Here is a 23,395-nt window from a genome sequence, read left to right as displayed (position 1 = left end):
CGCTATTTCAGATAGGAGAAAAAACTACTTATGCTGTGAATGGAAATCTTTTTATATTGCTTCAGTTCTATGTATTTACCTGTTTTTCACTGACCACAACACAGCTGGTTTCGGATGACCTCATGGGGCATTTAAAAAATTGACTACGACGTAGGACAGAGGTTTTGAATGCATTGCGAATCTCACACCCTCGACAGCACAAAAAAAACCAAAAACAAACTTAAGTAGAAAGACAGCACCCTTTTCCAGAAAGAGAAGAAAAAACCCTCCGGGTCCAGTGAAGTCAATGAGCATTTTGCCGTTAATTTAACTGACAGTCGGCTTCGGCGCAATATTTTAAAACATATGTGCATAGTCAGGCAAGCAGCCGTATCGCGTGACTGCCACTTTAAGGGCAAACTACTGAAAGAATAGATCTGGGAAGGGGCAACTTCTGCTGCTGTTGCATGCTCAGGGTGACACAGGTTGAATCTCTCTCGCCCAGCACTCTCTTGTCCGGCAACATCTGTAATCCGGTATGATTTAACACTTAACCACTTAATCCGGCATGATTTAACCACTTAACATGGATGCGGCCAACTTTCCCGTGGCCGCAATAAGTTTGTTTCCAGCCCCCAGTCCTGGTTCTCAGCGTTCTGTGCTGTTATTTAGCTGTAATTGACCCCTAAATGTCTTCTAAGAGCCCCGTAAGCAGTGGAAGTGTTGGTGACGTTGCAAGACAATATTGACCTCCCATGGTCCAGCAAATTCTCTCATCTGCCATCAGCCGGGTCCTGAGAGTGCTGGATTAGAGAGGTTCAACCTGTAGAGGGTCCAAGTGCAGCAATGGGAGCAAGGCTAGGGAGATCCTCCAGATGGTGATTTGGAAGCCTGTCACGAAGCTGAGTCTCCGGGAGCTGCCTGTGGGAGTATGCAGGGCAGGTTTGAGTGTGGCATTGTGGTGGGCCACCTATCAGCTGCACAGATTCAGTAGCCGCAGATCTAGTTTATGGGTGCTCAATGGGCCACGGAACTACTGGGGGCTAATTGACTCTGGCTACGTCTACACGTGAACGCGACATCGAAGTAGCTTATTTTGATGTAGAGACATTGAAATAGGCTATTTCAATGAATAAAGTCTACACGTCCTCCAGGGCTGGCAACTTCAACGTTCAACGTCGACGTTGGGCAGCACCACATCGAAATAGGCGCTGTGAGGGAACGTCTACACGCCAAAGTAGCACACATCGAAATAAGGGTGACAGGAACAGCTGCAGACAGGGTCACAGGGAGGACTAGCGCTTCCGGGGCAACAGCTAGCCGCTCCCTTAAAGGGCCCCTCCCAGACACACGCAGCCTGCACAGCACGCGGTCTGCAGAGCCATAGGCACGCACACCTCGAGCGACGCAGTCATGGACCCCCAGCAGCAGCAGCAGCAGCCAGAGGTCCACCCAGCCGCCCCTGCAGGATCAGTGCTCGCCCTGCTCCATGCCCTGCAGGAGGCAGCTGAGCACCTCCTTGCCACAGAGGAGGAGCTGCCCCCAGGGGAGGAGGACGCAACCCCCAACCCTGCATCACCCCACCCTGCCCCTCCGCACACACCGCCAGCTGTGGAGCTACCCCACGAGCACCGACTGGTGGGAGCGGCTGGTGCTCGGAGAGTGGAATGACGATCGCTGGCTCCAGAACTTTTGGATGAGCCGGCAGACATTTCTGGAGCTCTGCCAGTGGCTCACCCCCGCACTGAGGCACCAGGACACCTTCATGCGGCGTGCCCTCAGCGTCGAGAAACGGGTCGGCATCGCTGTCTGGAAGCTGGCCACTCCAGACAGCTACCGATCTGTGGGGCAGCAGTTTGGCGTCAGCAAGGCCACCTTTGGGGCTGTCCCCATGGAGGTAAGAGGACCCACGGGGGGAGGGGGAGGCAGCCCTGGCAGGGGATGGGGGGGAGGGCCACACACACCCTGCACACTCCTCATTGGTGCTCTCCCATGTGCTTCCCCTGCAGGTCATCTGTGCCATCAACGCCCTGCTCCTCCACAGGCTCATGAGGCTTGGGGACCTGGATGCCGCCATCACAGGCTTTGCCACCCTAGGCTTCCCCAGTTGCTTCGGGGCTCTGGATGGGACTCACATTCCCATCCACGCTCCGGAACACAGTGGAGGATGCTACTTAAACAGGAAGGGCTACCACTCAGTGGTCCTCTAGGCCTTGGTGGACAGCTGGGGCCGTTTCCTGGACATTTATGTGGGCTGGCCTGGCAGCACCCTCGACGCCCGGGTATTCCGGAACTCGGGCCTGTGCCACAGGCTGGAGGCGGGGACCTACATCCCCCAGCGGGAGATCCCTGTGGGGGACACCACCATGCCCCTCTGCATCATCGCAGATGCGGCATACCCCCTCAGGCCCTGGTTCATGCACCCGTACATGGGTCATCTGTCTGCCAGCCAGGAGTGCTTCAACCAGCGCCTGAACCACACGTGCCAGGTGGTGGAGCGCACATTTGGCTGCCTCAAAGGGCGCTGGAGGTGTCTCCTCACCTGCCTTGATGCAGGCCCCACCAACATCCCCCAGACTGTGGGCGCGTGCAGCGCCCTACACAACCTCGTTGAGGGCAAGGTGGAGGCCTTCTTTCAGGGCTGGGCTATGGAGGCCGGCAGGGCCGATGTGCAGCCACCCGCTGCCCCCAGTTGCTAGGTGGACCCCAAAGGGACCCGGGTCCGGGAGGCCCTGCGGGGCCCATTTCAACCAGGCCGCGGGATGAACGCTGGCAGGCCCCCCACTGCCCCCCCCTTCCTCCACAACACTCTCTGCCCCTACGCCCACACCACACAGCACCCAAGAGCACCCCCCCACTTTACTTGTAAATAAAAGCGGACAGTTGTTTGTCAACTCAAATATCTTTAGAACTCTTATTATTATTATCAACAAGACTAACTATTTACAGGGAAAATCTAACATATACATACACATATATATATATCTATATATATCTATATATATATTATAAAAATCGGGATAACATGAAAGGGGAAGACAAGGAAGGGGAGAACTATTTACATGGGGGGGTAAGGATCAGCATTGTAACGGGTCAAATATACAAACTATTTACAGCAAACTAACTTAAAACTGGGGTGAATATATACAAAGGGGGAGGGGGGGCCACGTCCTGGTCCCCACACCCCTAAAGTCCAGTGCTGGGAGTGGGTGGCCGGGATCCCCACCTCGTCCTCAGCCCTGGCCGGGGCTGGCTGGGGGCTGTGCGGACTGGGAGATACGGCCGGCGAGTGTCAGCTGGCCCCAGGTCCCCCTCGGCGGAAGGGCCCTCGGTGGCGGTGCAACAGTGGACGGCGCAGCGGGTGGAGCAGCAGGTGGAGCAGCAGGTGGAGCGGGCAGGGCGGGCACTGAGGCGGCCAGCGCGGCATGGGGGGGCCAGGTAGTCCGAGATACGGTTGAAGGTCCGCATGTAGGGCCCCCCTGCCTCCTGGCGCCAGGCCAGCGCCCGCTCCTGCAGCTGGAGGCGGCATTCCTCCACCCACAGCCGCTGCTCGGCGACCTCCAGCTGCCGATGGTGGAGGGCCAGCAGCTGGGGGTCCGTCGCCGTCGGGTGGTGGTGCTGGGTCCGCTGTCTTCCCCGCTGTGGGGCCGGTCGGTCCTCCGCCAAGGGGCTGACCTGGAGTGATGGCCCCGGAGGGCTTTCCGGGACCACTGATGCCTCGCCGGTGCTCTCCGGTCCTTCCAATGGTGCAGCTGCGGAACACAGGAGGCGGGGAAGAAGAGTGGAGACAGCCGTTAGTGTGGGCCCCGAGCCGTGGCCCTTGTCCCCCCACCCCTCTGCTGCAGGTTCCCCATCCCCATCCCCGGGAGATGCTGCTGTGATGGGGTTCAGGGGTCCCCCTGCACTGCACCCCGTCCGCTGGCAGGAGTGACTCTCACTCAGCAGGTACAACAGGAGGTTTATTAGGCAACAGATGCTCAGTTTCTCACAGAAGCGACAGTACAGCAGTCAGAGACAGTCCTTCCAACCCGTCCTGGGGAGAAGACCCTGAGAGGTGCCCCTCTGGGGTGTAGCTTTCCCCCTCCTTAGGCTGGCTGCCTTCTAGCTCTCCCTTCCCCTAGCCTCTAACTGCTGCCCCCGATTCAAAGCCAGCTCAGCTCCTCCCTCCTCTTTGTTCAGGGCAGAGGTGTAACCTGCCAGTTGTAGCCTCAGGATCATCCTTAGCCACTGGGAGCTATTCAGCTTGTTTCTCATATCTAGCCTGAGTCTCGCATTTGCACTCCCCCCACTCCATCACATGCTGCTGCTGCTGGGTGTCCCACCCCCTCCCCCCGGGGGATCCTAGAGGTTCCGTTCCCCCCATCCCCAGGGATGGGGCATGGCACTGTCATGCTGGGCGGGGGCAGGGGCTGATGCACTCTTCTGAGGGACATGCCACTGCTGTCCTTGGGGCCATGGTCATCTGGGCATGTGGAGGGCCCTGGTCATATCTATTACCCCCGCCCCTCAACCCCGGGGGTGTGCACCAGGGGGGATATATACCTGATGGTCCACTCCCATGGTCGGGGGACACCCGGTGGGCGGACGCCTGGCTGGAGCTCCGCGATGGGATGGCGATCCTCAGGCTGGTGTCACTCGAGGAGGACTCCCCCTCCTCCTCCTCCTCCGGTGCCCTGGGGCGGACTCTGCCTCCGGGGCCTGCTGGGGCTCCTCGGCTGAGGTATCAAGAGTGGCCGGAGGGGAGGAGGTGTGCTGGGGGCCCAGGATGTCCCTGAGCTCCCTGTAAAAGGGGCAAGTGACAGGGGCGGCCCCAGATTGGCCGGCCACATCCTGGGCCCGGGCGTAACCCTGCCACAGCTCCTTCACTTTACTCCGGACATGATCTGGAGTGCGGGCAGGGTGACCCCGGGAGGCCAGGCCCTCGGCCAGCCGAGCGAACGCATCCGCGTTCCGCCTCTTGCTCCCCATTACCTGGAGCACCTCCTCCTCGCTCCGGAGCCCCAGCAGGTCCCGAAGCTCAGCCTCCGTCCAGGAGGGGCCCCGCTGCCGCTTCCCCGCCTGGCTGCTGGTCTGGGAGCCCTGGCTCCCCTTGGGGGGGTCCCGTGGGGGTGCTTAGGGGTCTGGCGTGCGGCCATCGCAGCTGGGGGTTGTCTGGGGTGGCTGAGGGACGTGCAGGCTGGCCACGTGTCTGGGCTGCCGCCTGCACGTTCTCTCAGCTTCCTGCACAGGAAGGGAGGGGGCGGGGAACTTTAAGGGGCCACTTCACACAGCCACCATCGAGCTCAGGGGCTGGAGACAGCGTCTCTCAACCCTTCAGCTGATGGCCACCATGGAGGACCCCGCAATTTCGATGTTGCGGGACGCGGATCGTCTACACGGTCCCTACTTCGACGTTGAACGTCGAAGTAGGGCGCTATTCCCATCCCCTCATGGGGTTAGCGACTTCGACGTCTCGCCGCCTAACGTCGATGTCAACTTCGAAATAGCGCCCAACACGTGTAGCCGTGACGGGAGCTGTTTCGAAGTTGGCGCCGCTACTTCGAAGTAGCGTGCACGTGTAGACGCGGCTTCTAGTATCAACTGTGGAAGGCAGTGTAGTTATCCCATTCCCTGCTGCTGGATGTGTGGTCAATCTGTCCTCTCAGCTTCTGCATAATTTTGCTCTCCCTTCAACCCTGAGCTCATTTAGTTGCTCTTTACCTGACAAATGAAAAGTTAATCCTTAAAGAATGAATGCAGAGGTGCCTTGATAACGGCTGTTTACCCTCTCCCTGAAGTAATTGTAGGAGGGAGAAACATATAGTTTAGCCAGGGACTGAGGCTTTCAGAGTCTCTCACCCTAATAGTTCCATTCTCACCCAGATTTGGGACCTTTATAACTTTCCAAAACGTTAATCTTTTTGACCTAGACTTTTCCAGGCTTGCTAAAGATGCCCACATGTCATTAAAAAGGCTATACAAAATCACTGCAGTTTTTCTGAGCATAAGAACATTGACAAATATATTTGTTATATAATGAGGAAAATGTTGTGACACTTTTTGTTTCTGCTGAGCTGTAGTGTTGACGTGACAGCAGTGTCTTGTCTTTTGATGTGTAAACAGCGAACTCAAAACCAAAGAACTACATGGCACAATAGGCTCTGAATAACTGTGTTTACTAAATATACCCATTATGGAGGCTTTCAATATGTATACAAACTGCTGCTCTAGCTGCAGTCTGCCGGCTTCTGAAACATAGAACACACTGAGCCCCACTAGGGCCGCGTCTACATGTGCACGCTACTTCGAAGTAGTGGCGCCAACTTCTAAATAGCGCCCGTCACGGCTACATGTGTTGGGAGCTATTTCGAAGTTGAAATCGACGTTAGGCGGCGAGACGTCGAAGTCGCTAACCCCATGAGGGGATGGGAATAGAGCCCTACTTCGAAGTTGAACATCGAAGTAGGGCACGTGTAGACGATCCGCGTCCCGCAACATTGAAATAGCAGGGTCCTGCATGGCGGCCATCAGCTGAGGGGTTGAGAGATGCTCTCTCTCCAGCCCCTGTGGGGCTCTGTGGTCACCGTGTGCAGCAGCCCTTAGCCCAGGGCTTCTGGCTGCTGCTGCTGCAGCTGGGGATCCATGCTGCATGCACAGGGTCTGCAACCAGTTGTCGGCTCTGTGGATCTTGTGTTGTTTAGTGCAACTGTGTCTGGGAGGGGCCCTTTAAGGGAGCGGCTGGCTGTTGAGTCCGCCCTGTGACCCTGTTTGCAGCTGTTCCTGGAACCCTTATTTCGATGTGTGCTACTTTGGTGTGTAGACGTTCCCTTGCAGCGCCTATTTCGACGTGGTGCTGCCCAACGTTGAAGTTGAACATCGACGTTGCCAGCCCTGGAGGACGTGTAGACGTTATTCATCGAAATAGACTATTTTGATGTCGCTATATCGAAATAAGCTATTTTGATGTAGCGTGCACATGTAGACGTAGCCTAGAAGGCTCAGAAACTGTTTAAAGGAATACTACCTACTATATTCCTACGTACTATGAGCTGAGAATTTAAATTTGGCAGGGAACTAGCCTTTATTGAGAAGTGCTTCTGACTTCTCCACTGAAAACTAGCTTTAATCAGATATTTTCCACATCAGAGTTCATAGCTTTGCTATTTTAAAATGCAAATTAAAATATAACCTCATTATACATTTTATTTCATATAGCTTGTTTCATAACATACATATAAGGAGAAATTTTGTTCTGCACCTCTAAAAGCACAAAACTTATAGTACAGGGTGGATAAGACATCCTTTCATCCACTCATCCTTTCACCCTTTTGATTTTGGTCTGCTGCAGGGGTCAGTAGGACTCTGGTAGTAACTTAACATTGGCTGAAATTTTTTGTGTGAAAAAAATCTATTGAAAATTGTGGTTTCATTGAAATAGAGATGTTCCATGTGGGAGTGTTAATTTTTGCCAAAAACGAAAACAAAGCCCCCTTGATTTTTCTGATTAAAAGAACGGATGCATAGAATTCTGTGTTGAGTTGTCATTTCAAAAGAAAACAACCTGTGCATTTGAAATGAAAAATATCATTTCCATATGTTGAACTGAAGAAGTGGGTCTGTCCCACGAAAGCTCACCTAATATTTTGCTAGTCTTTAAAGTGCTACTTGACTGCTTTTTATTTTGTTTCCATATTTCCAAACTGCAACTGCTCAGGATCTTTCAGTGTCTGATCTTTTTTGTTTTGTTTTTCTTTTGCTATTTTGATTTTTTCCATTCTGATTTGGAACAGAAATGCATTTCCAAATATTGAAATGCCCCATGGGACACAGAAGCCATTTTTTTCAATGTTAGAAAATGTATTATATATTGCATAGCGGTTATTTGCACATGCAGTTATCATGACTCTGCATGCAATCTATGTTACAAATTTAGCTTTCTACTATGTATGTATGCAATGGAACACAATTTTCCAAAAATGTAGGTTGTATTGATATATAAAATCTCTCTTTTGGCTAATTTTTTATTTTTTTCTTCTTTTATTCCATTGGAGCTGTATCTGCAGGATTCCCTATGATAGTGGTTCCCTTCTTACCACCCTATCAGAGCTATATTAATGCAAACTGAAAGCTGTACTTCTGTTCTGCTGGTGTATTATGCTGTGTTGATGCAAAGGATGCCCCCTGTCCCCTGCTTACCCTGTGTGCTGGGATCCCAAAAAGGTCGGGGAAGAGAACAGTTCCATGCAGGCTGCCAAATTCAGACACAGAAAGGCCTGATTACAGGAAACCTTAGTTAAGGGAGAAGGGTGTAGTAATGTTTGCATGGACAATGTGATATTTTAAAATATCCTTTTATTAAAAGATTTTCTCCTTTCCTGCCCTTCTGCCATCACTCCAGCCTATTATTTCCCATGATACTGGCTTACATGAGTCGTTTTTTCATAGTTAGTCTCTGTCCTCCAGGCATCTCTTAAAAATTGGGAGATGCTCCTTCCCAAATCAAGTCCGGACTTTGGGTTTTAGTCATCTCTGTTCACTTCAACAGTCATAGCACTGCAAATCCAAAGCTATTTGAAGACATAGAAGGCAGGGCAGAGGGGGAAATATTCTGGGACACTCAGGCCACGTCTACTCGTGCACGCTACTTCGAAGTAGTGGCGCCAACTTCGAAATAGCGCCTGTCACGGCTACACGTGTTGGGTGCTGTTTCGAAGTTGAAATCGATGTTAGGCAGTGAGACGTCGAAGTCGCTAACCCCATGAGGGGATGGGAATAGCGCCCTACTTCAAAGTTGAACGTCGAAGTAGGGCACGTGTAGATAATCCGCGTCCCGCAACGTCGAAATAGCGGGGTCCGCCATGGCAGCCATCAGCTGAGGGGTTGAGAGACGCTCTCTCTCCAGCCCCTGCGGGGCTCTATGGTCACCGTGTGCAGCAGCCCTTAACCCAGGGCTTCTGGCTGCTGCTGCTGCAGCTGGGGATCCATGCTGCACGCACAGGGTCTGCAACCAGTTGTCGGCTCTATGGATCTTGTGTTGTTTAGTGCAACTGTGTCTGGGAGGGGCCCTTTAAGGGAGCAGCTTGCTGTTGAGTCCGCCCTGTGACCCTGTCTGCAGCTGTTCCTGGAACCCTTATTTTGATGTGTGCTACTTTGGCGTGTAGACGTTCCCTCGCAGCGCCTATTTCGACATTGTGCTGCCCAACGTCGAAGTTGAACGTCGACGTTGCCAGCCCTGGAGGACGTGTAGACGTTATTCGATGTCACTACATCGAAATAAGCTATTTTGATGTAGCATGCACGTGTAGACGTAGCCTCATAGTGGCAAATGAGGCCCTCTGCACATATATTTAACGGGGATACAAGGTGGGTAGAGATATATTTATGTGGGTGAAGAGGGGATTTCTGGGTGGGTAATGCTAGTTAATTATGTTGAAGAGAGAGTTTGCCTAGAATAATATTTTGGCCAGCTTGGTCATGTTAGGTAAGCAGTGGGAATTAAAAGGGAGAGTAAGAGACTGGGGGCTTGTCTACACTAGCTCCGTACTTCGAAGGGAGGATGGTAATTAGGGTGTTGGGAGTTTAGTAATGAAGTGCTGCCATGCATATGCAGCACTTCATTAAGCAAATTCTGCCCTGCCCCCCCGTGGCAACTTCGAAGTGTTAAACTTTGAAGTGCCGGCTCACATCGAGCCGTGGCTCACCTGCTGGTACTTCGAAGTGCTTGGGCAGCTTCAAAGTCACTTTACTCCTCAAAATTTGCACCGCAGCACTTCATTAATAGACTCCCAACACCTACTTACCATGCTCCCTTCAAAGCAGGGGAGCTAGTGTAGACAAGCCCTAAGTGTCCTATTCATTGTGATAAATAATGCTCTGGGATCATCTTAATTAAAAACCAGGGCACGTTCCTGTTTTATGCTCAGTTTTTTGGATTTCAGTCATACCTTGCAAAGTTCTAGAATAAATAAATCATAATCTCTAAAGACTTTAGGGTTTTTTCAAATTTTCACTTTGTTTGTATAGTATCTCTTTTCAATGTCAGTTCATTTCAGCTCAAAAACATTTGCTTGGGAAATATCTCAAGGCAAGGGAAGGAGCTGATGTCCGTAACATACACAAGTGTATGTGGAAGGTATTTCCCCCTTTCTTTATCAGCAAGCAAATCCTGCTGTGAAAGAAAAAAAAAATCCCCCCTTACATCTAAAGAAAAGAATAGCTTGACTAATATTTTTCACATTTTAGAATTACATTTCTGTGTAGGTAGAGACTTCATGTGTCTGGCTTTAGCTTCAAGAACATTGGTTCCAAACTTGTATAAACATTGGAACAGCTTACTGCAGTTATGCACTCTCCTTTCTCTACAAACGTGTAGGAGCCAGCACCAAGACAACACAGAACTATGCAGTTCTGATGCCTTTCCATTTTATTTCATATTGAAGGCAACAAAATTTCCAGAAAAGCAGGAAGACAATAAAATCTCACATTAGCGTATCCAACAGGCAAAGATCTCTGTGAGAAATATTTTTGAACACATCAACTATGTTCAGAAAGTCCATCTGTTTTAGTGCTGCTCACCAGCTTCCTTTAGTTCAATAATTCACAGCTCCATCAGGTTACATCTGTAGTAAATATAAAATTAAATGGGCCACTCAAGACTAGTGGCTCCATAACAGACACTTCAAGGAATTGTGATGGAGAAGTTTAGGGAAACGTCATACTTGACTTGCAAGAATGGTGCTCCAAATGACTTTGTTGGTGGTTCTGTGTTCTGAGGTCTAGTGGATTTCTCTAAGGTGACCATATTTTCCAAATGGGATACCGCTTTTTCTTTGGACTGTCATTGATCAGTTGGGCCCTACTGGTCTTCCTAGTCCTCCGCACTACACTGTTCCTCCACACCATATTCTGCTTGGTTGCAGGGGTTAGCAATATGTCCATACATGACACAAGTGTCCATGAAAAAAAATGTTGATGACCATGGTAATTTTTTTTAAAAAAGGAAAGACTGAATGACGTGGCCCCTCCCAATGTTCGTCACTAAACAGGGTAATTTCATCATGCATTTGTTATTCAACATGGAGGTGCCCAACCCTGGGCATTTGTCAATCAGTTGCCAAAAGCAAATGGGACTAATGCCCACTTTTGGAGGGGAAAAAAAAAACACAGGGATGGATGCATGTTGCATGTGTGGTGCATGTTGGAAAATGGGAGAAATCTAGGGTGACTGTATGTCCTGGACAAAATGGGTGTACGGGCACCCTGGATTTCTCCAATCTTCTAACATGCACCAGAAATATAGATCATCTCATGGCTATCTGTGTGACATCATCTGCAGATCTGTGTTCCCAAAGCATCACTGGGATGTACTTGGATGTTATACAGTTCAGTGTGTGTTTCAGATCTTGTTCTTTATTTAATGGGAATTGGGGGCAGTGAAAGTCAGGAAGGTAACCGGGTTCGCAAGCATCTCAAAATGGTTAAATCTTCCTGTGGGTGAATTTGGTGACCATGAAAGTGAAGGCTGAAGAGCACTCACCAGAACCAGATCTGTGGACAGGTGTTCTACAACCTTTCCTATCGGGTATATCTACACTTCAGTTAAAACCTGTGCCTGGCCCAGGCCAGCGGGCTTGGGCTAAGGGGCTGTCTAATTGTGATGTAGTGGCTGGCGCATAGCCTGGAGCCTGGGCTGTGGAATCTTCCTCTCCTAGAGCCCCAGAGAGGGGAGAGTCCCAGGTCCTGGGATCTAGATTGAGACCAAACATCTACACAAAAACTGCACAGCCCCCTTAGCCGACGACTTGTGAGCTCGAATCAGCTGGCCTGGGCCAGACAGGGATTTTTTAATTGCAGTGTAGACATACCAATAGAGCACTCTGCTAATGTACTTCATCTTTGTCCCTTCCCTTCCAGTCACAGGCCTCTGTTGAGTAGAGATTGACAGTTGACAGTTGCTCCAAATTGTGTGATGTGTTATTGATCTGGATGCACAACCACTAGAGACTGGGGTAAGACCACCAAATGCATTTTCACATCAGAGCCAGAACGACCATCTCTGAATGCAGAATGTAGTCTATTTTAGTCCCTTGAACTATCCCCTTCAGCATTTTAAGGGAACAGGCTCCTTCATTTACAGAAATCCTCACCTGTGGTACAAATGATCAGTGCTGAAGTAAACCCACTGGAGACACTGTGAAGTAAAAAACACTGGCATTATAGCGCTTGTGATGATGGAAGTTAATATCATCATTGTTAAAATGACAGAGCAGTGCTTAAAGTAACAAAGCTTTGACCTTCTTTTTCATAATCTCATATACTGTACCTACAGTGAAAATGATGTTCACTCCATGAAAAGTATTTTGGCTAAGAGAAATCCTATGAGTCTTATTTATGGCTGTTTTTATCTTCCAGGCTTTTTTTTGGGAGTCAGGACTGTAATTGATGTCATTTTTCTTCCAGCCACACAGAAGATTCTTTGATGGATTACAGCCTCAGCAAAACTCCAACTTAAAAAGAACAATGAAAGCCAAGAGACTGACACCTTCCTTGAAAGGGCCTGGGTTCCAATACTTCGAGTGTTTTTAATACTCTACCTCCCTCTGCTGTTTATTACTGAGAAGTCCTTCAGCAATGGGAAATCATGTCCTAGCAGCTTCCATTTCCGTGCTCTCCCTTCTGGCAATAATGGGAGACACAGACAGTAAAACAGACAGTTCATTCATGATTGACTCAGACCCCAGTCGTTGTATGAGGCATCATTATGTTGATTCCATCAGTCATCCATTATACAAGTGCAGCTCAAAAGTAAGTATCGATAAAAAACCATAGCAGGACTTTGTAATCAAGAATATTTCTGAAACAAACTACTCCTAATACTTGTTATTCTGATGTGCAGTATTAGTACCAAGAAGTCATACAGCGGGAAGCTCTATGCTTAGATCAGAAGTTTGTGCTTTCTCAACAGCATAGATGTGTACTTGTGCATAATAGTTATCAGATTCACTTTTAAGAGGATCAAGATTGAGGTTGAGCTGCTTGTACAATGCATTTAAGGTGGGAATCTCAGACTGACTTCCAGCTTTCTCCCTCAATATTTAATGTGGCTCAGAGGGAAAGTAGTTTGATTCAGAACAGATTGGATGAAATGGCAATATGTAGAGAGGTACCTGAGCCACCGAATTCACACCTAAATCTGGACAGTCCCAAAAAGTATGTGGTTGGGATTGTGCCAGGAAACTTTCTTAGGAAATCTCAAAGTGCTTTACTGTAGAGTACAGCATCATTATCTCCCATTTTATAGTTGGGGAAACTGAGGCACACAGCAGTGAACTGATTTGCCTGAGGTCACCCAGCAAGCTGCGGGCAGTCTCAGGACTAGAATCCAGGTATCCTAAATCCAAGTCCAGTGCTCTAACCACTAGCTGATGCTGTTCAGAGTTTTGGTATAGCCCATTACAGGGCGGAATCTTTGATCGAGCTTTGGGCTAGGACAAGCTCAGTTAATGTATATTTCATATAGGCATGCACTCTAACTGACTGTACTAGAGGTAACAAATTAAGTAATTTAAAAGTTAACTGAAAAACTTTGCTCACAATTATTTACTATTTAGTTTGCAGGGATTTTTGCAGCTCTCGTTTTTGCTTTTCTACAGAATTACAGAGAGACCACTACTTTTGACTCAAGCTGTTTTGCATGTGTTCATTTTTCTATCTTTCACGTGATATTTTCAATTTGGAAAACTTGGAGCCAATGTGTTATATTAACTTTTGTATTTAGTCTACAGTAGCTTCAGTAGCTTGGAGCAAAAATGAGATTACAGGGTGTATACATATAGGCTGCGTCTACACGTGCACGCTACTTCGAAGTAGCGGCACCAACTTCGAAATGGCGCCCGTCGCGTCTACACGCGTCGGGCGCTATTTCGAAGTTAACTTCGACGTTAGGCGGCGAGACGTCGAAGTCGCTAACCTCATGAGGAGATAGGAATAGCGCCCTACTTCGACGTTCAACGTCGAAGTAGGGACCGTGTAGACGATCCGCGTCCCGCAACGTCGAAATTGCTGGGTCCTCCATGGTGGCCATCAGCTGGGGGGTTGAGAGATGCTCTCTCTCCAGCCCCTGCGGGGCTCTATGGTCACCGTGGGCAGCAGCCCTTAGCCTAGGGCTTCTGGCTGCTTCTGTGGCAGCTGGGGATCTATGCTGCAGGCACAGGGTCTGCAACCAGTTGTCAGCTCTGTGGATCTTGTGTTGTTTAGTGCAACTGTGTCTGGGAGGGGCCCTTTAAGGGAGCGGCTTGCTGTTGAGTCCGCCCTGTGACCCTGTCTGCAGCTGTGCCTGGCATCCCTATTTCGATGTGTGCTACTTTGACGTGTAGACGTTCCCTCGCTGCGCCTATTTCGATGTTGGGCTGAGCAACGTCGAAGTTGAACATCGACGTTGCCGGCCCTGGAGGACGTGTAGACGTTATTCATCGAAATAGACTATTTCGATGTTGGCTGCACGTGTAGACGTAGCCATATATATATATATATATATATATATAGAGAGAGAGAGAGAGAGAGAGAGTAGTGAGGAAGTAGGGCCATGTCTATGCTACGTGTCCACAGAAGTGGGCTTCGGTCGACAAAACTCAGGGCGTGTCTTCACACATAAAGGCTGTGTCTACCCCAACAAGTTCTTTCGAAACATTTTTTGAAAAACTTTTATTTTTGTAGTGTAGACGTACCCCCAGAAGAAGAAAGATAAAATGGGGGAGTCACCTATAATTAATACGACCTGTTAAGTGGGATGTCTGCCATTCCTGCGAATATTAAAAGTGGGGAAATTGTCCTTGTAATGTGTAAGATAACTGAGATCTCTTAAGCCCCAGGTTAAATGTGTCAAACTTGGAAATGAACTCCAATTCAGATGTCTCCCTTTGAAATCTAGTGGTAAAATCCTCTCTCTCTCTCTCTATATATATATATGCTCTGTATTCTTGTTTTTGCTCCAAAATTTGAAGATCTGGGTCTTACCCACAAAAGCTCATTACCTAATGAATAAAATTGTTAGGCTTTAAGGTGCTACAGGACTGCTTTTTATTTTTTTGCACCATTTCTAATGAACAATATAGGGGCGATCAGAAATATAAACTGCAGTTCAAGTTGCAAAGAAAAGATGATATGCGTAATAGGTCTCAGCTCAGCCTCTAGGGCAATTTGGCACAGAAATATAAAGACGGGGCTCTTTGGCTATGTCTACATTACATAGTTTTGTCAACAAAACTGGGCTGTTGTTGAAGAAACTCAACAAGCGTCTACACACAAAAGGTGTTTTGTTGACAGAGTCTCAACGAAACAGAGCACTTTCTCCGACAGCGTTATCCCTCTCTGCACTGAGGAATAATGCTTGTGTTGACAGAGTTCTGTCATCAGAATTGCAGCACAGATGCTCTGGGACCTTTTTGTCCACAGACAGGGCTTCTGGTTCACTAGGCAGCCCTGTTTGCAGAGCTTCCAGTAAGCCATTCTGTCAAGAGAGGGCCAGGCAGGCTGGCTGCTGACAAAGTGGATTGCTCTTTGAGTCCGCTTTTATGTGTAGGCACAATCTGTCAACAGAAGTTTTGCTGGTAGATCTCTTCTGACAGTGACTTCTGTTGACGGATCACTCTAGTGTAGACTTAACCTTCCGGTCTAGTGCTGGGGATAATGAAATCAGGTCATCTCACTCTTGGATGATTCCCTGGGCAGAATCTAGTCCTTTCCTTTAGTCCTGTCCACGTGTCTCCCTCCTGGCCAAGCTGTCAGCCCTTCAGCACCTAGCCTAGCTTTAGTCGCAGCTGTTTTTGCTTACTGCTACTCAAAAGATTTAGTTGCTTCCTGAGCCAGGCCCCCTTTGGTACTACTTTGCCATCCTATGCTGTAGGGATTTTTGAGCCCACAGGGGATTAAAACAATTGCCAGTTTAGAAGTCAGCAGGTTCATTATATTATTGCTTTGGTGTCCTTCTTTGCCATGCCTGTGGGCATCCTAGACTGCAATATGTGAGTTTTATAATGATGACAACTTTTGCGATTTCATCCCAAGTCTTGCAATATTTGATGGCTTTCTTAATCCCCAACACTGAAGCAGAGAGACTGCATGAGAATCTCTGCTTTCACTTAAAAGCAAAAATGTCTAGTTGTCAAGGTGACCGAGAAAGGGCAATGTGAAGTGAATGTACTGTAAAGATTCAGAAATCAAAAGGCAAATTTATAAAAACAATCCTGATTTTTAAGCCAATGACATGAAGGGGCGGGGACGGGCTGGGGTGGGGTGGGGGGAAGCTGTGACATACTTTTTCAGTTCTTGAGGTTGGCAATACTGGCTTCAGTCCAAGATTTAGCAATGTTTATCAGACTTTTCTTATGGCAAATGGAATGTGGTCACTGTGGCTGCATCTACACGACAACACTAATTTTTAAGTTGCTTACTTTGAAGTACAACTTTGAAGTAAGCAACTTCGAAGCTGAGCATCTACACTCACCCTACTCTGAAGTAAAACTTGGTGCACATTAAAATTATTCCACAAATGAATGTTAAATAATCCACAGAAGGATGGATTAGAGGGAACGTTGTTTGGAATGGGGTAGTGCTGCTTTCTTCTGATCTCATTAACAGATTTATTATTTAAGTGTAGTAGAATCGGGGGAATATTTTGACACAAAAAGGTTTTCTGATGAAAAATGACTGTTTGAAAACAGAACTTCTTTAAAATTTTTCATTTTGCAAAAGCTCCCATGACATCTTAATCTATTTTTAATCAAAATTTTGTTTGAAATCCTTAAGTTCCATAATCATTTTGCAAATGGGGTTTGTTAAACATCTGAATTTAAAGTGTATCTATAAAAATCTTGTGGGGCCTTTCATGTAAATGAGAAAAATGGGTCCATTTCAAACCCTACAAAGTGGAAGCAAGCTGAAAATTTCCTATGACACTGTTTTTCAACAAGCTTGGATTCTTAAGATTATGTAGATCCAGGACATTGCTACAGTGACGCCTTCAAAATCTATTCTAAAGCTGCCCTGCACTACTAGCATAATATTACAGACTCTTTCACAGGCTGGTTTCAGAGACTTTCTTAAAATATGCACTGATAAAATATTATTTTGAAATACATACATGTATTGTGTTCTTTACATGTAACATAGAAACACTGAGCTTCTGTTGCATTAACTGTGTGTTTTGTTACTCCTTGTGCTGTTTTGTTTTTTCCAGAACACAGACTGATTATCTATATCAACCTTACATTTCTGTCCTTTTCCTCTGCTGGGTTTATTCCACTGTACACCCACTTTTCTGCACAGTTCTGCTAATAAACCCACCCACATTACCCCCCTACTGCATCATGCAATCATCAAAATTAAAATTGTTAAATCCCTGTTAGGTTTTCTTGTCCATTCTGGGCTACTGAAGGGTTATGTCCTAAAATATGTCAAGTGTTTTGTTTTTGCCTTCGGTGCTGCCAGTTGTGTCCACTTGGAAGGTGCTTCTGTGACATTTAATATGTCTACTGAATGCAATGCAGTTGATCCAATTCCATTCATTTGTGACCTCAACTAGATATTGAATGCAGGGCTCAGGGCTGAGACGCTAACATAGTAATACACTATATACAGTATGTAGAAGAGACATCAAGAAGACACTACAAGGTAATTCAACCCTAAAATGATCTTCTATTTTGACCTACAGCAAAACATTTGTTTCAACTCATAATGAATTGAATTCCCTGACCAGTCTTAGCTTCCATCTAACCACTGTCACCAGGATTCATTCGTCCCTTAGGCACTGAATGCCCATTACCTCTTAAATCAGTGTCTCCTAAATTACATTGCTGTCATAAGGGACCCTTTGTGGTGGTGCCAAAACTGTTTCAAGTGACACCGGAGAATAATGAGGCCAGGCTGAATAATGATATACTGTAAGAAGAGTTTTGAGTGTATGTTGTAAGATAATAGTGGTAGTGGCAAACGAGCCCATGAGATTTGCAATAATTCCAGCTCGATGCCAGGCCAGAAGTACTACAGAGGCCACATTTTAGCATGGCCACCCTCAGGTCAAGCCATTCACAGGAAATGTGCAAATGAGAAATGCTATGACTAAAATAAGCTAGAATTCCTAATAGGCTGTGGTAGAGAAAAGCTCTAATCCCCTTTGTAATTATCTCTGAAACTGTTATAAGAACACCTCCGTCTCCTTGCATCCAACCTTCAGAATAGTTAACTGTAAGTTTGGGTGTTTATTTTATTTTATTTTTTTAGCTGATCTAATACCAGTATAGAGGGGCAATCATGAGCCTTCCCATCATTCCTGTATTACACTAGGAAGCAGTATTGTACTTCTGGGAATAGCATTCTAATCTGATATGTACATGGTTGTGTGGGGGAGGGAGAGAACTCAAGCTTTGATAACGGATTATAAAATACCCACATATTTCTAGTATATCTACACAATGACTCCGTTAGGGAACCGTACCATCATATTATTACTTACTATTTAGGCAATAATCTCTATTTCTCTCTAGTACACAATGCAACAAACAGCTGCTGCTATTGATTAAATAGCAGTCCAAAGCTTTTAACGTCCATGCTATTTCCAGCTTATTTGCACACCTGCCAAAATATACTGATGCTGTTTGGGATTTATGAGGCAGAGGTTAAGTTACAGGTTAGCCCAAGAGTTTAAAAAGCCACCTAAATGGGAATTCAGACTACTTCTTTCCTACAAAATTTATTCTTCTCATTATCCAGTGCCACTCTCCCAATTTACACTGTAAACTATAAATGGAGGCAAGATTAAAGTTGGGGTGAGGTGGGTGGAGGGCAGGAGAGCCAAACATATACAAACATTCCAGTGCTAAGAACACCACTCATGACAGGTATTCCTCACTACGTGGCAATATAACCCACAATGAGACATTTCAGGTGAAATGTTTTTCTGTTAATCTCTGAAAAAATACTGCCACCTGACACAGACATAGTGGCACAAACAGTTATTTTCAGAATTCTGGGGAAAAATAAACTTTAAATTGGAGAGGGTTCAGCAAAAAGAGCAAGAAGACTTAATAAAGGATTTGAAAGCCTGACTTATACTGAAGTACTCGGGGGCGGGGTGTGTGTGTGTGTGTGTGTCAATCTATGCAGCATAAAAATGATAGGGAGTGATTTTATCAGTCAATAACAGGGGTCAGCAACCTTTCTGAGGCAGAATGCTGAAATCTGACGTTTTGACCCCTACGTACCATTTGAGTGCCAGTGATACTTTCTAAAGTCACTAATAGTCCTTGTTCCAACAGCTTCATTAATAACTGAATTCAGAAGCAGAGCTTTACCATTTAGGTGGTGCTTGGTAGCATCAGCTGGCCTTTTGTTAATCCACTGGCAGCACAGCCTCGTATAAACTCACGGCTGCATGGGGGAGGACTGGTGGGGCTGAGCTCCTGCCTTGTGTGCCGATGAAAATCAGCTTGTGTGCCACTCTTGGCACCCAGGTTGGAGGTTGCCGACCCCTGGTCTATAAGTATCTATGTGGGAAACAGATATTCGGTAACAAAAGACTCTTCAGTCAGGCAGAGAAAGATATGACACAATCTGATGGTTGGAAGTTTAATTAAAAAAAAAGCCAGGATGTTGGGGGACATTTAATGGCTTGTGCAGTGCAGGAGGTAAGACTAGATGATCAAAATGGACCCCTCTGCGCTTTCACTCTGTGAAAGTGTCTCTGCCATATTCGCTGGTCTAGTTTGAAACACCTCTTTCTGCCTCATGTAGACATAGCATTTGCAATGCACAAAATCCTGCTTATTGGCCTTGTTGTAGCCTTAAAACCTTCAATAATGGCATAGTCTATGTAAGCTGTTAACTACTGTGGTGTGAAACAGCCCTTACTTGAGTTAGCTAACATGCTTAAATGAAGAAATAAACAAACAATGTCTCTTTTGTCCTGTGGAGAGGACTTAACAGTTTCTACTCTTCTCTACAGCTGAACAGCAGATTGTTTTGAAGGGAAATAAATTGGTAATCATCATAGCAGCTGTTTAGTTCTTTCCAGGTCTGTAACATGTCTTCATCTATTCACAGTTCATTCAGCGGACAAAGTGAAAGACCCGTGGGCTTTTAACATTGTTAAAAAATGTCAGCGATATACTTTCAAACCCAGCAAAAAGTTTATATTGGTTTATACTTTCATTACACTATATCTTCATTATGTTACATTGATCTACTTTTTTAATGAGATCTCTGCAAAGTAACAGGCTTGCAGCCTGCTTTAAACACCGGGAAGGTGTGATTTATCTTTGTATTTCTAGGAGATGCATTTTGGGGATTCACATGCCTCCGAAGCCAGTGCTGGTGACCACCTGCTTTATTAACTAGAAAGGGTACCTATTAATCAACGAGGAGTCTCACTCTGATTGGTCAGTTATGATTTCAGGGCTTGTTTTTCAGAATGGTCAGGTCAAGGCACAGTTGTAGCAATTGCACATACACAGTAGGCATGCATGCAGCTGCATTTGAAACGCATGCCTTGGTTTTCTGGAAACCAGCCCCAAAGCCCTAACTGATGATTATGTTCAGAACTCAAGGTGCTGTATAAAATGCAACTTAACGCTGAAAAATTTGGCCTGGACACAGTCTATAATTGCTGGCATGCATCAGTAGAGCCCTGAGTAGATGTAAAATTTGTATGCACATCTAAGCTGCGTCTACACGTGCACGCTACTTCGAAGTAGCGGCACCAACTTCGAAATAGCGCCCGTCGCGTCTACACGCGTCAGGCGCTATTTCGAAGTTAACTTCGACGTTAGGCGGCGAGACGTCAAAGTCGCTAACCTCATGAGGAGATAGGAATAGCGCCCTACTTCAACGTTCAACGTCGAAGTAGGGACCGTGTAGACGATCCGCGTCCCGCAACGTCGAAATTGCTGGGTCCTCCATGGCAGCCATCAGCTGGGGGGTTGAGAGATGCTCTCTCTCCAGCCCCTGCGGGGCTCTATGGTCACCGTGGGCAGCAGCCCTTAGCCCAGGGCTTCTGGCTGCTTCTGTGGCAGCTGGGGATCTATGCTGCAGGCACAGGGTCTGCAACCAGTTGTCAGCTCTGTGTATCTTGTGTTGTTTAGTGCAACTGTGTCTGGGAGGGGCCCTTTAAGGGAGCGGCTTGCTGTTGAGTCCGCCCTGTGACCCTGTCTGCAGCTGTGCCTGGCATCCCTATTTCGATGTGTGCTACTTTGACGTGTAGACGTTCCCTCGCTGCGCCTATTTCGATGTTGGGCTGAGCAACGTCGAAGTTGAACATCGACGTTGCTGGCCCTGGAGGACGTGTAGACGTTATTCATTGAAATAGACTATTTCGATGTCGCAACATCGAAATAAGCTATTTCGATGTTGGCTGCACGTGTAGACGTAGCCCTAGTCTGCAATCTGCAAAAATGAGCTATGCAGCTGCGGATACCTGTGGATAGAAAGCGAATATCTGCAGCTTTGCAGGACTCTGTGCATCACACTAGATAGTGAAGAGCCACTACCATGTTTCCCAGTTACTCCTGCAACACTTAAATTCAATTACATTTGAATGAACACCGGGTCTGTGCTCCTTGGCCCCACACTTACACAGAAAAGGAGATAAAGCCATGCTAGTCTATAGACGATAGACTAGCACGGCTTTCTCTCTGTTACTATTCAACAAGACAAGGAGATATATTTCCTAACCCTTCTCTGTTCTACCTTGCAGATGGTGCTGCTGGCTCGCTGCGAGGGACACTGCGGTCAGACATCACGCTCTGAGCCCATGGTCTCTTTCAGCACAGTCCTAAAACAACCATTCCGTTCTACCTGCCACTGTTGCCGGCCCCAGACCTCCAAGCTGAAAGCAATGAGGTTGCGCTGCTCGGGGGGCATGAGGCTCACTGCTACCTACCGCTACATCCTGTCTTGCCATTGTGAAGAGTGCAACTCTTAGTGAGCACACATTGCACATGAGGAGAGGGGGGAACATGAGTGGGTGAAATGGCTCCCAGGAAGGAACCTCAGCTATGGAGAACTCACTGGGACACTATGGCAGTATTTCTACTATGAGGGCTCATCAAGCTGGACTGGATTTGAGCGGTAGAATATGAGAGACCCGGAGCCCCCGAATTGTGCTGATTGTCTGTAAACAAAGACATCCCTTTGCAGGTCTGTGCTGAAGACAAAACCCTGGAGACATGAACTTTTTTTTTTTTTCCTGTAAGGATATTTCGTCAGGGGGGCACATTTTGAGCTTTTCTTCAGCTCTGAATAAGGACTGATGGGAGTTTCCTTTCCTTCTTTCTTTCTTTCTTTCTTTCTTTCTTTCTTTCTTTCTTCCACTGAACAATAAAGACACAGAAAGGGAACAATGGGGGTTCACCTTGTTGGAGCTACTGTATTATAGACATTTGGAAGCAGCAAGGTTCCATCCCTGCATATGACTGCTCATTGTATCATTTTTCTCTGGGTCCCTTAGTTATACTGCCCTTCAAAATGAACTGCATTGATGATAAGGGATATGCATTACTTGTGCTGACAGAAAAGTGTGGGATAATTTGAACCATGGTTTAGTTGAAATTGCAAATAAATAATTGAAAAGTGAACTGGATTCTGAATGAAGCATGGGAATTGTCCACCACTACAGTGTTGAAATGATCATTTGCAGTAGACTGTATCACAGATCATTGGCTCAATGCCATTTAGAAAGAAAAAGGTCATATATTTTCTTCTTTTTCCTCTAACATCCCAGGGGGTCATCATTACAGCCACAGGGTAACTGTCATAATGCACTAATTAAAAACTAGAAATGAAGCACTGCTTTACAATTTAAAAAAATGGAATCTTTTAAATGGAGTCTCTTCTTCAGTTGCACTGGCCTCATGAGGTCCTGGAGCTGCCAGAAGAACACCACCACATAGGAATAATTTTTATCTGTAGATCTCAAAGCATTTAATCCAAAAAGAGTAAATATCACCCTCCTTGTTTTAAAGATAAGGAATCTGAGGCAAAGGTGAGTTAATTGATCTTCCTTCAATAAGTCCATTGCTGAGCCTGAACCTTACTTGCATACTAGTTATTCGCTCATGCTGCTTCTCTGAAGGAGGGACCTGACCACTAGGGCAGGGACTATGCAAGGAAATAGGTCTGGCACATGAGTTACAGAGCTTGCAAACAGTTGTAATATGAGTGTGTGGAGCACATGGGGTGGTGTGGTGTGGAGCTCTGCAGTTTGCTGCTTGGCAGGTAGTGAGCATGCTTACATCGACTGAACATGCTGAGTAACATCTGCTGACGTTTCTGCCTTCACTGGGCCCCTCTGTTGGCAGGTATGGGTCAACTCTGCATGCAGATTTTCAAAAAACAGTGCCCCCAAGATGCAGATTTTTGGCTCTTAAACATTCAGCTTTTCGGAGGG

At 46.9% G+C, this 23,395-nt stretch overlaps 1 protein-coding gene across 1 annotated transcript; it reads left to right on the top strand.

Moving 5' to 3' along the window:
- Positions 1–12,498: 12,498 nt before the first annotated feature.
- Positions 12,499–22,571, top strand: NDP (norrin cystine knot growth factor NDP). The gene is made up of 2 exons (XM_074983401.1): positions 12,499–12,762; positions 21,704–22,571. The coding sequence occupies exons 1-2, from the start codon at positions 12,589–12,591 to the stop codon at positions 21,929–21,931; spliced, it is 402 nt and encodes a 133-aa protein (XP_074839502.1). The 5' UTR covers positions 12,499–12,588; the 3' UTR covers positions 21,932–22,571.
- Positions 22,572–23,395: the final 824 nt, after the last annotated feature.

The sequence above is a fragment of the Carettochelys insculpta genome, chromosome 1 (assembly GCF_033958435.1).
Source record: "Carettochelys insculpta isolate YL-2023 chromosome 1, ASM3395843v1, whole genome shotgun sequence".
NCBI classification, from domain to species: domain Eukaryota; kingdom Metazoa; phylum Chordata; order Testudines; family Carettochelyidae; genus Carettochelys; species Carettochelys insculpta.
This window is presented reverse-complemented; position numbering and strand designations above follow the sequence as displayed.